Source organism: Talpa occidentalis, unplaced genomic scaffold, assembly GCF_014898055.3.
Source record: "Talpa occidentalis isolate TD23 unplaced genomic scaffold, MPIMG_talOcc4v2.1 talOcc4.6, whole genome shotgun sequence".
Lineage (NCBI taxonomy): Eukaryota > Metazoa > Chordata > Mammalia > Eulipotyphla > Talpidae > Talpa > Talpa occidentalis.
Window position 1 is genome coordinate 44,639,437 of NW_023604972.1, and position 14,178 is coordinate 44,653,614.

Sequence of the window (14,178 nt, forward strand, 5' to 3'; positions counted from 1 at the left end):
TCAGATGCCTCATCTATAAAGTATAAAATGGGATACTAATTGTACCCACATCTCACGAGGTTTTGTGAAGATTAAACTTCTAATTTTTAGAGTATAAGATTGAATAGGATTCTTCTATTTCTTCGTACTCTTAATCACAGAAACTATTCACAATACTAGGAAGCCCAGCTCTTTTCATTGAAAGGGGTGACCACTGAGAAAACCTCATTAAGTCTCTTACATGGTGAGTTTGACCATTAAAAAATATACAATCAAGTAAAATCTTAATCACCAGAACATTCTAGTTCTTTATGCAATGAACTTGTATATTTCCATTAGATAGGTAATGATCTATGGTCATCAGTCCTATATTTAGAATGAGGAAATGAAGGCATTTAAAGGTGATGAAATTTGTCTCAAGTGAGCAATCCAGGTGACATGAAGAATATCAAAAATCTTTTTAATTCAGTCAATTGCTTTAAATTTTGATAAATATTTATTGAGTACCTGTCAAATGCAAGGTGCAAAGACATGGAGCAGGGGTGCCAAGATGAAAAAGGTGAGTACCCTGCTCAAAGAAGTTTGTAGTCTTGTAGAATGAAGGAAACACTACTGTTTAAGTCTCCTATTCATAGAGTGCAATAAAATAAAAATGTGATCCAGGTTCTAATAGTTGCAAATAAAGTGCAATAAGATTCAATGGAGAGGGCCTCCCCGGTGGCACAGCGGTTGAGCGCTGGGTTGCGAAGCTGCCAGCAACCTCTGCGGCGCCGGTTCGATCCCCAGCTGCTCCCTGGCCACCGGAGGAGGGTCCCACAAGGCGCGCAGACCTCTCCTGCCGCCCGCTGCTCCCCTCAGCAGTGCACTTCGGTCCTTCTGCCTGCTCTGCTCCCTGCTCTGGCTCTGGTGAATTCTCTCACCCTCCCGCGCTTCTGACTGTACCCAGTGCATGTATAAACAAAACAAACAAACAAACAAACAAACAAACAAACAAATAAATAAAACATGCCTCTATAAAAAAAAATTTAAAAAAAAGATTCAATGGAGAATTAAACAGGAAGGGAATTAATATTTATTAAACATCTTCTATAGGTTAGAAGTTAGGCTAAGTCCTTGATAAAATATTTTTTCATTTAAGCCTCAAATAATCCACTAAAGTTCCTGGGATATTTTTTGTTTTGTTTTTATGTATATAAAAGCCAGGATACAGTGAATAGCACGATGCTTCAGTTACTGAGTGGTGAAAGATGGGGATCAAATTTAGGTTTATCTCAAACTATGGGATCAGTAAAGTTTTCATGAAGAAGCTTGGTTGTCTGCTCCTTTTTGGAACAGATATCTGAACCATTTTGGGGCCACCAAATCCTTTTGAATCTAAAAAAATATGGATCCTTTCTCACAAATGTACATAGACACATACTTTCAATTTCAGAGAGTCCACAGACCCTCTTTACAGAAACAAAACCACCAAAGAACCTTACAGACCTTAAATTCCTGTAGTTCCAGTCTCCTATCATTAATTTCTTTCTCCAGCTGAGCCTTTTCTACTTGCATAGCGCCGGCGGTTCGTCCATGCTGGCCAACCAACTGCGTCATATTTTCAATCTGTTGTCGCAAAATCTCGATCACCTTGTCCTTTTCTGCCATCTGTAGTTTAAGGGCCTCACATTCTGTCTGCACATTTCTGAGATGATCCCCTTCATTTTTCAAGTGCTGCAACTCCTGCAATTTCAAGTCTACCCGGGAGCGGAGCTTGGTGATCTCTGCGTTGGTAGCTTCGATGGCTCTCTCTTTTTCCTGGAGGGAAACTGTCAGGTCTGAAACAGTCCTCTCGGAGCTCTCCAGTGTCATTTTCTTGGCTGTCAACTCTTCCACTACTTTACGGAGCATCTCTTTGGTGGATTCAAGCTGAGCAGTCAGGGAGGACACTTTTTCTAGACTTTCATTCTTTCCCTGAATTGCCGCCATCTGATTTTTGAAAGAGAATTATATTGATTTGGGAAGAGCAATAACAAATTAGTTTAAAAAAAGGAAATCAGGAATTGAATAACATCTGCTTCGACTATCTCAAATCGCTGCTACAACTCCCTATCAACAGCATGTATGACATATTAATAAGACCAAGGTGGAAAGGCCTTAAACAATAATGTGCTTCTAAAATGGTTTTCTACGGTGGTGAGTTTAGGAAGTTTCCTCTGAGGATATTTTCTGGATCAACAAAAATTAAGAGAACACTGGCAACAGGGAGAAGAGTGTTCAGTGTGAATATAATTGCCCTTATATGCCCTCTCCATACTTTACACTCCCTTACCCTCCAACTTGCCTCTTTATTCTACCTTTGAGGGAAAAGTGGAAAATGGCTTTTATTCAACCTATATTCACATTCTCTGGTTCTCATTTGAAAAGATAGCATTCTAACTTCCAATTGCTCCTTTCATCTTTCTTCTTGCCCAAGTTGGGCCAAAAGATTAAAAAAAAAAAACAAAAACACTGCTTGGACCTATTCCAAGACTGGTCCCTTTGGTTGGCTTTCACATGTTAGGACGCTTACTCTTTTGGGGGATGCTTTTTATATCTCTGGCAGAAACTGGCATTACAACTACATTCTTCCAATACTGAAGGTCCACTGAGCTAACAAAGCATTGCAATGTGCCTCCTGGAGCACTGAAGTGGAGTGTACCCATCCTGGGGGGCATCAGTCTCAGTTAAAGGGAAGAAGCAGGGAAAGTCTCTTTTGTGGGTGGGGGAGGGGTTGGAGGGGAAAGCAAAAAACAAAAGCAAAACCAAAATACATCTGCTGGGAACCTTTAATCCTGCGGTTCCTCAGCTCTCCCTGTGGTTTGATGCTTTACTGAAACAAGCGATCATTAGGTTACTAATTTCTAGGTGAAAACTGACAAGGCAATCAGTGGGGATTTCATTGCTTACAAAGTATGAAAATGAGATAAATCTTAACATTTTAAATTTAACTGATAAAAATAGAACTAATGATTTTTTACAGCTTGCTCATAGACTCAAGAGCTCTACTTTAAAGCTATTTTAGGCCTATACATATTTTTGCCCTGGCAGGGGAAAAGCCACCCCTCTTGGAGAAGCCATCCCTGGTCCTGCCAACCTGTCGTTCCATCTGGCCCTGACACTCGCTCTTCATGGCCTTGAGCAGGGCTTCCAGGCGCTGCACCTCCATGTTCCTGTCGTCCAGCTCCCGCCGCAGGTGATCTATGGTGATGCTGTTACCCGTGTCTCTGTCCCACAGACGCTTATTCTGTTCCTTCTCCAGACTGAGCTCCTTCTCGCTTTTATGCAGATCAGCCTAGGAGAAGTGAGACAGGTTGTTTCCCCTGTATTAGATAATTAAAACAAAATGCATATTTTCCTTCTATCATCTATGGAGTTTTTAATGTGATTTGAGAAAGCCTTTGATTTTGGAGTCTGACTCCTTTTTAACAGCTTGATTAAGAATAGTTACTTCCTAGGAAAAGAAGTTCTCATTTTGCTTACTTGTAATTTCTATCATTACAAGTAAATCTTTGAACTAGACACCAAATAATATGTAGTAAAAAGGAAAATGCAATAGATTTTTAAAGTCATTCTGTTTTTAAGTTTTGGATTTTCTAACAAAGGCATTATGCTTCACATTGAATGTGTTCCTGTCATAGAAAATAATTGTCAAAAGCTTGAAGGAATAGCAGTAGTAATTTGGTTTGCTGCTTCAGAAATGGCAGAATTAGTGTCTAATGCTAGGACGTGAATAGAATTACCTCTTCAATCACTTAAAAAAAAAAAAGTGAAGTTTGCTCTTAGCAGAAACCAGATAGAACCAAAGGCACACAGATCCTCAAAGATCATCCAAAGAAAATAAGACATAGACACACACAAATAACTGGAAGTGGCTTTCCATTACAGAGACAGAGCGAAGGTATTGTAGAGAGAAGTCACAAAGAGGTTAAAATGCTTCACGAAGGGGTTTGAGTTGGTCCTTAAAGAATAGTTTACAGATGCAGGGATTAGGAAGGGACTGGAATGGGAAGTGTGTGGTTTTGTTGGAGCACTGGGTACAGGCAGAAAGAATAGATTGGGACCAGATGATGGGAAGTTTCTAAAGGTACTGACTTCACAAGAAAAGAAATTTTGAGTTGATATCAGAGCTATGTTTTAGAAGCATGAGTGTGGCAGCATTTTAAAGGATTGAAGAGGAGAAAGGCTGGTGTTAGAAACCCTAGTAGGGAGATGATTGCCATGATGAAGGTGGGGAGTCCTGAGGGACTCTGAACAAAAGTAGTGGGTGTCAGAATGAAAAGGAGCATGCGGGTGTGAGGATCTCTCAGATATTTAATCTTCAAGATTTTCAAATCAGCTAAGAGGACATTGGGAAACATGCAATAGGAGGGAAAGAAGTGATGAATGACCCCAGGGTTCAGAGCTTCTCGTAGGCATTGTGAGCTCTACCTGTAGCGTATGGTCATCAGGCCCTTGTCAGCCTATGCGGAAAAGAGCACTGTTTCCTGGAATGGGATTTGGTAATGAGAGAGAAATATATTTACTTTTCATACTGTGTGACATTAGTTGTCACACAAAAGGGTACGAAATATTCCTAAATTTCTCAGTCTGTGGTACCTCTTAACAGAGAGCAGAGGGTGTTTCACTATTATCAGAGTTCTATTTTCTTTCTTTCTTTTAAAAACGATTGCTATCCAACTTCCTTTAAAATTGTCCGTATACACAATTTGTTTTTTTTTATTTTATTTGGCTTAGAATGAACACTCAACACTTCAATTTAGCAGAATACAGTATCTAGTTTCGAAAGACTACATAGGCTTCACCTAACTTTTGAGCCATAACAGTTATGCTTGAGGGAAAAAAAAGGAAAATATAAATATATAGACTATTATAATAAATTTTATTTTATATAAAGTACAGAATAGGATTTTCTATAGAAAGCATACTCGTCAGCTTATGCTGATGTGACTAGTGTATAGAATATTCTATTGTGTGTGGATGCAAAAATATTTTGTGAATTTGTGATTTGTGAAACTAATTTTGTGAAATATTTTGGTGAAAAACTTCCCAGAATTAGTCTCATTCAGATTTTTGAACATAATCTTACCAACAGCTTTTGAAGTTGATCGTCCAGATTTCCAGATTCCTGACTAAACTGATCACGTTCCGTACGAGCTTCAGTTAGCTCTGAATTGGCAAGGACTAACTGCTTCTCCAGCTCTTCTATCTAAAAGATAGCACAAACAGTCTGACTATGTCAGTGGGTAATATGAAAGAATTATAGTCTTAGGAAAACAAAGGACATTATTTTGAGGACAAAGATAAAAGTTTATGGTGATGTTTTGCAAAGTTTTCTAAATTTAAGATCTATAAGAAAGAAAATATCAAAATCAACAAACTATGAACCAGAAACACTCTCTGGGGGATGGGGGGCAGGGAAAGGAGGGATTGGGGTCAAAATAAGGGGGTTGTAATTGTATGGGGAATATAAAAATAAAATTTAAATTAAAAAAAAAGATCTCTGTGGAAGTTAGCCAGGGAAATTTTCCAAAATGAAATATTTGACACTGTTAGATATGAGTGTTGTCTGTAATGCACTCACTTTCACAATGTTCAAAATTTAATATATAAAGAATATATTCTTATATTTGGTATTTAAGGAAAACATGATATGGCATAAGTAATATTCTGCAGAGACCACACAATGAACTGTATTATATTTAGAAGAGCTATTTTATTTCAGAATATCAGAGTTACAATAATAAAAGGCATTGATATAACATAATGAATAATTAATAACAATAATTTTAAATTTTAGCATTGTATAGTTTACTGTATTTAGAAAGAATGAGTAAATTTAAGTATGTATTAAATATACTTTATACATATATTCCAATCTTTATCTTCAAGCATAAAATAGAATGAGAATAGCAATATTAAAAGACTGTTATAAGTATAATTTTTATTCACAGACAGGGTAGCTGTTTGATCTGTGAGAATGTATATGCTATGATATAAACCACAAGGCCCATCACTGTTACTATCACTCCTACTGTTCTTTTTTTTTTTTTTTTTTTTTTTTGATAGAGGCATGCTTTATTTATTTGTTTGCTGGTTTGTTTGTTTGTTTTGTTTATACATGCACTGGGTACAGTCAGAAGCGCGGGAGGGTGAGAGAATTCACCAGAGCCAGAGCGGGGAGCAGAGCAGACAGAAGGACCGAAGTACACTGCTGAGGGGAGCAGCGGGCGGCAGGAGAGGTCTGCGCGCCATGTGGGACCCTCCTCCAGTGGCCGGGGAGCAGCCGGGGATCGAACCGGCACCGCAGAGGCCGCGGGCAGCTTCGCAACCCAGCGCTCAACTGCTGCGCCACCGGGGAGGCCCCACTCCTACTGTTCTTAACCTATAGATACAGTGTTAGCTGTGATGTTAAGATCTCAGACTATTGAGATTCCAAGTTTGGATTTTAGCTGAGTCATGCAAATTCTGAATTTAGATACTGAAATATTAAAATAATGATAACATATTGACAGTGAATGTTATGTGGTGGTATCTGATTTTTAATTGTAATATATATAATACTATTTTATCATCTAGTTTCTAGTAATAAGAAATCTTTCATGTCAGCATAAATGCTACATATTCCTTCTTCTAATGTTTCTAAGCCTATTCAACAGGCTTACACGTCTATGTCAAGAATAAAATATAAGTGGTTTTGATCATATGTTGCTAGAGAATATATGAAAAAGACTTTTTCTTGGTGACTTTCTGCTTTATTTTTGACTAAACTAGATTTATTTAAGATTTTCATTATTAATTCAACATAGACTTAATAATGATATACATACATACATGCAACTAGGCTTCTGATAAATGATAGGTATGACTACATAGAAGTTTATATATGTATATAATATAAATACATATAATATACTTCTATACTTCTATATTATACATATATATAAAATCTACCAACATTTATATATAAGACTTATGAAAGTACTTAAATAGGACAATCAATTTCACATTTACCTATAGAGTAATTATAACAGCCTTCATGGGTCAAAATATAAATTTTAGTATTGATACTGAATGTATCTTAAAACTGACTTTGTATTTAACTGTTTTTATATGTGTATATATACGTATATATATACACAGAGTAATTTACAAGATTTATACATAAAATACTAGTAACTGTAAGAAATGTATTTACAGACTCTAATAATCCTACAAAGAAACAATTTCACTTTTGTGCTCCTTTGTCCCACCACAATCCAAACTCTGTCAGATAGCTTCCTAAGAAAGATGAATGAATAATATCAGTTGACAGAATCTCTTCACTTATAATACTATTGAGAAAAACTAAATTAGCACACACTTGGTAGAGACATCAGGAAGACTTAGTGGGAAATCCCACAAACATTTACGGCTACACAGTTATCAGGACAAGAGTCAGATACTTCAGGTTCTCTCACATAACCTCTTTGAGTCTCAATTTTTTCCATCTATCTCTTGAAAGAGTATTCTAGATAATCTTTTGAGTTCCTTTCAATTCTGTTTCTAATACTTTTTTACATGAGAAGAACAGTATTAAATAAAACTGAAGCTCTATTGTCCACCTGTTTTTGGAAACAAAATATAGTTAAAGAAGCCACATTTTAAGTCATATCTTCACAAAAACACTTTCCATTCAAAAATTCTTATGACTAAAACAAATCTTTTCTACTCCTAGTTTGCATCAATCCATTTCTATCATGATAAAGTATTCATGTATATACTTTTAGAAGCTCAAATTAAGAGTTGCTATTTTATGTTTTAATTTTTTAAAAAAAATTAGATGATATTTGATAACATCATACTTGACGGTAAAATCTTGAGACCAAATCTTAAAAGGGAGAAAAAAAAAGAAAAAGAAAAGAACCAACTCTTTCCATCTAAGTTTATTAAGTATCAGAAATGTCTCCAGACCCCTGAAGGAACATTTGTCTTGTAGTTGTCAGTACTGACTCAACTGCTATAGCTCTGCTTTTACCTTTCACTTTTTAGAGTAAAAATATTTGTGTTAATTTATCAGTCAAAAAGATAAATGGAGAGTGAAAGGGAAAACCATTGAAGTAGCAGCTGAGCTGATACAAACAGCTGTAAAAACACTATAAAGAAAAGTCTTTTAAAATGTCCAGAATAAATACTGACATCTGAGATATGTTAAAGGTTTTTTCTTTTTCTTTTCTTTTTGAATAGCAGCACTGGTTTTCCCTTTCACCATCTATGAATCTACTTTTCATTTTGAATCACTGGACAGATAAGTGCTGGGATCCCATTTTAATCATACAGTGATTTTGGAGATATTACCAATTATACCAAACTGTATGTTTTGCTTTCAGTTGCTCAAAAAGGCACAGACACGGGATAATAAGGGATGCCGAAGATCAGCATGGAGGTGCATTGGCAGAACTATGCAAAGGTATTTGCACAGAATCTTCCTGCATAGCATATAACTCCAGCCAGTGCTACTAAATATTCACTTTTTGAGAATGAAATTCAGCCCCAAATACTTTCAAAGTAAGAAAATAAACTTAGAATCAAGATCATGAGATTTTTGTTGTCAAAAAGCGAAAGTTAAGAGTAAAGCCAAATCTGCAGAGCCAATAGTGACAGCTTCTACAGGTCCAAATTCGTAAAGGGGAATTCTGGAGGTTCTCCTAAAATGGAAAGAGAAGAATTAAAGAAAAAAGCATTACAGTAAAATACTTTTGTAAGCTACAAAAGCTACATCTAAAATTTTCTTTAAAACATAATTTGTTTCCATGAATATAAAAATACTGTTTATTTAAAGAGAAATACTGCCTTCCTGAACAAGTTTTTTCTTAGTTTAAACATTCCAACTGGAAAGTTTTGTTCATTTTTAAAATAATAAAACCTTTTCTCTAAAGGAATCTGATCTTAGGAGGAAATACTAAGACTACCTCTAAAAACATATTAATGTGTAGTATCAACACATCCTTTAAAGTTTTTTTTACACGAATCTCATTTTTTATCACAGCTTTTATGTATTACTTAGATTTTTTCCTTATTGTTATTTTATGCTAAAATTTGTACTGAAGCAGTGTAAAATAAAAAAGACTTTAAAGTTTTAAACAGGTTATTAGCAATGTAGAGTAAAGGTATGTAAGACGCTAAAGCAGAAAAATTTGTATTTTTTAGATTCTATATTCAATTCATTACAACAAAAACATAATAGAGTAATTCACGATGCCAAAAGACAATCCTTTAGTTAATTTGCTTGATCTTCCTTGCTCAGTTACACCAATTATTAAGGCCACTTCAAGCCAGAATATATTCAAATCTATGCTGAAATGGCAGAATAATTCCATATCAATGTTCCCTGACTAAAGGAGTTACTATTAAGAGAGCCTACTTAAATCAGATTTCATATGTTGTTTTATAAATCAGCAATTTGGATTAAAATTAAACTGATATGCTACCCTTATATGTTGACTGTTTAAGACAGTCAAAATTCATGGTGATCCACTGTTTACATCAAAACAAAATAAGACAATGATTCTAATATCATGTTTGTATCTATATGGCCTCAAAACAGCCCAACAAAAAGTTTGCAGCCATTCGTCTGGATGTTCACACTTCTACAATACCAAAGAAATACATGTTTATAAAAGCAAACGTAATTTTGATAATGTTTTATGGTTATTTCAGTATTTGTTCAAATGCCCATTTGATTTACCATCATGCCCAAATTGAGAGTTGACCAAGATGATGCTATGAGACCATATGCAAATAAGCAAACAATGGGTGCCACAGGAAATTAAAGTGGACCAAGATGGTGCTATGAGACCATATGCAAATAAGCAAACAATCGGTGCCACAGGAAATTAAAGTGGAGGTCTTTTGTTCTATGCTTGAACCAAAGATCAAGAGAAACAGTCTCCTCCTGTGGTCAGCACAGGGTGACAGTGGTAATTAAATGAGGGCTGCCCAAAGGAGGGCAAATGTCTACAAGACAACTAGTGCTGCAGTATTTAATTGTCTTTTCCCACATGGAGCTTTTTTCTTTTGTTACCTTGTGGATTTGGGTTATTTCATAACAGAAATTTGGCAATTTCCTTGTACTCTGTTTCTTCCCAATCAGCCAAGGAGTGAGAAATTGGCCATAAGCAGTGGTTAGAATTATAGATTCTCTTTTAGTTTTCATTACTATAGAGAATTTATCTTGGAAGCTGAGACACTTTGGAGATAAAATGTGACATTCACAAAGCAGGTGGAAAGTGGGAACATTCCAGGCAGAGAGGCAGGCAGGGCTGCCCTTCTCACAGGGAACGAGGAGCTTAGACGCCTCTGATTGGCAGCTCTTTATTTGTTTTATAGGGTCTCTGTTTTATAAATGTTTGAAATCAACAAAACCTAAGCTCTGGATAAATGGTTGATTATGCTAATGAATAACTCATTTTTAGCTATGGAAAGTAGGAGAACAAATAAGAGAATATTAAGTATTAATAAAATATCTGGTTTTAAGAGGAAGTGTGTGATGAGAGATGAAGATTTAGTTGCCTAATTATTTTTTTATTGAGACTAATTTTGAAGTTAATTCAGTTTGTTAGCCACACAATGATTAATAATTTAAAATTTAAAGTAAGAAAAGACGTGGGCCCCTAAAGTATTAAGTGGGGGACATTAGCTGGCACTGAAGCATTAGCTAAGGTTAAGTCTTGTAAAAAGAATTACAATGGCATTATTCCTAGTTTATTTTTCAGAAACTTATATGAATTATACAAAAAATTATTCTAAGAATGAATTAATTTGAGGAAACAATTTAAATAAGTTTATAATTTAACATGTAGATATTAGGCATCCATCTTATATATACTTTTAATTTGAAATGATTGATTCTCATTTTCAAATAAATATTAAATACTATATAATTGATTATGTATATAGTAGTTTCTAGAAGCAAGCAGCAAAATCTGAACTTACTTTGTCTTCATACATCCTTTTGGCTTCCCTTAATTCAGAACGTAGCTGAGAAACAGTAGATTCCAGGTCACTGAGTTGACGCATATACATTGAATTTTGGTTTCTTGCTTGTTCTCTAAAATGGGTTTAAAAAGGGAATAAAAGCAAATAACAAACTAAGAATAAGTGTAATATCTAAGGATACTTTAGCTTTTAGATACTTCCACTAGTTATTTTAAATGACATTATTAGGCTAATAGACTTCTATTTTCCTAAATTGTTTATTAAAAGCTTCAGTTTAAAAATGTATAATGTTAAGCTAGGTGATGTGTACACTGAAGTTCATTATACTATTTTCTCTCTGCTTTTGTATATGATTGAAAATGTCCATACAAAATATTTCAACAGGGCCTCCCCTGGTGGCGCAGTGGTTGAGCGCTGGGCTGAGAGGCTGCCCGCAGCCTCTGCAGCACCAGTTCGTTCCCCGGGCATATGCATATATGTTATTTATTTATACACATGTACACATATTTAACAGGATAGAACATACACACCATCTATGTGAACATACATATAAACTATATATATAATACACACATATATGCATTATATATATATACACACACTCACACAGGATAAAACATACACATGATACGTGTATGGTTGAAATAGAAATAACATGTAAAATATGCAAACCCAAGAGGCCCAAATACTTCCAATAATACTTCTGATATGGTCATATATTATCTATATGTTAAGCAATTGTTTCTGTTTATTTGAACATTAAAGTTTTATTCTTATGAAATCATTAAGCAATTTTCAAAAGATCTGAAAACAGAAAATTCATTAAATCAACATGATGAAGATAAACAACTATCAATTTCAAACCACAAGGACACACATACTGAATGATTTCTAGTTGACTTTGGATACTACTGGCATGGCTTCGAGCACTGCTTGCTTTCTCAGTAAGTCCTGTTACTTCAATTTCATGTTCATTTATTAACTGTTCAATCCTATAAAAAGAATGTGGCATGTTTTATGAGACAGTAGATTTTTACCTATAATACAGTCCAAATATAAATGATTTTCTTCACCACTCTCAAATTTAGTATTTTCTTTTAGCTCTGATATGCTATTCTTTATGACAAGTATCTAAACCTATCACAAACCAGAGAATTATCCAAATTCTCTGTACGCCAGCAAATTTTTAGAATTTAGATTTCCAATATACTTTTACAATGATAATAAATTATAAACACTAAATATTATAAAACACCCCCAGGTTGACCTTAGGATGTGCCCTCTAAGCCAAATATATAGAGGCTCTCTCCTTGTTGAAACTTGTCAGGCTCCTTGGTGCCTTCTTCATACTCCTGGATCTAGCCACCCTTTTCCACCCTCACTTTCCCCACTCGCCCGTCTTTGGCCTGCCCACTTCAAGCTTAGCAAGACTCTTGCAAGGTCAGTTCAGTGAGAATCTCCCTTCCTTAATGTCTCCTCTTAGTAACTTTCCACCCACCATCACCCTCATTCCACTCCTTGATTATAAATCCCCTCTTAGCTTCATTGTGCTGGGAGCTGAGACTGAACATTCTCCAGGAGCTTCCTTACTGTTTTAACAGTAACAGAATGATTTTTATTTTAACATGAGTTTGCAACAAATGTATGAAAAATAACTTCTGTGCCTCAGAAATTTTTAAGATTTTGGAATTGCTGATGAGAAACTCTAGAATTACTTGGTTTCAGTCAGAAACCTACCTATCTTGATGCTGTTGAAGAAGTAGTTCTATTTTGTTCTGTGATTCAGATTTTAGTGCTTCAAGCTGATCCTCTACCTGGTTATAAAAAAGAGGTGTTGATTTAGAAACTGGCAAATCTAAAACTTGGAAAATTTAGAGATTTGAGAGATCATTGTGGAAGTAATTTCTATTTTTAGAGAACAAAAATAAGAATGGATTACTTTAAAAAATTTAAAAAATTATGCATCTAATATAATTCTCTCAATGAATCTTAATGTAAAATTGAAGTAGTGTTCTCACCACTTACTGGAAATATCCTCCCTTTAAGATAAGAAATTTCTGTGTCTAATTCTTTTAGAATTTTACTAATAGCTGAGCCCATGTTGCGGAAGTGGATAGTAGACATGCTTTCGTGTTCATATATTTTCTTGCCTGAGCCTTCTTCAAAGTCAACTAGGGTTGATCTGATTTCTTGAAGCACTCCCTCGTGACTAAGCATCATTTTTCTTAGCTGCTCTATCTGTGTATTGCTATCTTTCAGCATATCCTCCTTAAGGCATTTGGCAACTTCAAGCTCATGAACTGTATTTTGAAGTTGATTTCTTAAATCCTCCTGGGACTGACTTTCCCTTCGTCTATGAAATAAATGAAAGAGAAGAAATAATATTGATAAAACTCATATTCACACAAGTACCATTATACTACAAAGAGTGTAATAGCAAAATAATTTCAGGTAACAAATCCCAACCTGATGTCAGCCATGGCATCTCTTTCCATTTGCATTTCTTGAAGTTTTGTTTGCAAATCAATGATTGACTGCCTTAAGTAAAATTTTTGTTTTTCATGCAATTCATTGCTCTGGGGGAAAAAAGCCATGCAAATTAGTCTTTATTAGAAGAGCATATTTCCTTATAATTAGTAAGTTTTTAAATACTATATTAATTTATTTTTATGTCTACTCCCCCCTTCACCCTAGTTCAGGATCTAATTAATCACTTCTCAAAAAGACTATTAAAATACATTAACTAGTCTCACTGCCTTAAAGTTTGGCCTCTTTTGATCCATTCTCCATAACCAAAAAACCATTACTAAAACAAGCCTCACTTCTGGCTCAACTAGAGATAGGATCATGTCTTGCACTGAAAACAATAGAGCTGGTTGAAATTGTGTATATAAAAAAAGTCAATTCCCTCACCTACATCCCACTTAAAACAGTTGGCAGCAGAAAACCATCACCAAGTCAAGATGTGCTCCTACAAGGACATTCACAAAAAACTCTAAAATCTGGCACTGACGAATCTCCTAGTATAACAATTGATACCTTACCTAATCATCCCAAAGCAAAGCCATCATGTTCTGCCCATGAATAGAGAGCATGCTATCAGCTCTTTTGTTGTTCAACAGATTATTCATAATAAATAAAATAAATAAATACTATTGGATACATAAAGGGAGATTATAAAATAATAGAGACTAAGATTAAACA

General features: G+C 35.1%; 1 protein-coding gene across 7 annotated transcripts in view; it reads right to left on the minus strand.

Annotated features, from left to right (window-relative positions):
* The window catches only part of CCDC158 (coiled-coil domain containing 158), a 75,547-nt gene that overhangs the window by 36,888 nt on the left and 24,481 nt on the right, over positions 1-14,178 (minus strand). For all 7 annotated transcript variants that reach the window (XM_054688061.1, XM_037530186.2, XM_037530185.2 and 4 more), the window contains 8 exons: positions 13,441-13,550; positions 13,000-13,327; positions 12,712-12,788; positions 11,856-11,966; positions 10,972-11,086; positions 5,087-5,206; positions 3,095-3,292; positions 1,465-1,947 (listed from right to left, as the gene is read on the minus strand). In XM_054688061.1, the coding sequence (XP_054544036.1) occupies positions 1,465-1,947; positions 3,095-3,292; positions 5,087-5,206; positions 10,972-11,086; positions 11,856-11,966; positions 12,712-12,788; positions 13,000-13,327; positions 13,441-13,550 (1,542 nt within the window). The remainder of the gene's footprint in view (positions 1-1,464; positions 1,948-3,094; positions 3,293-5,086; positions 5,207-10,971; positions 11,087-11,855; positions 11,967-12,711; positions 12,789-12,999; positions 13,328-13,440; positions 13,551-14,178) is intronic.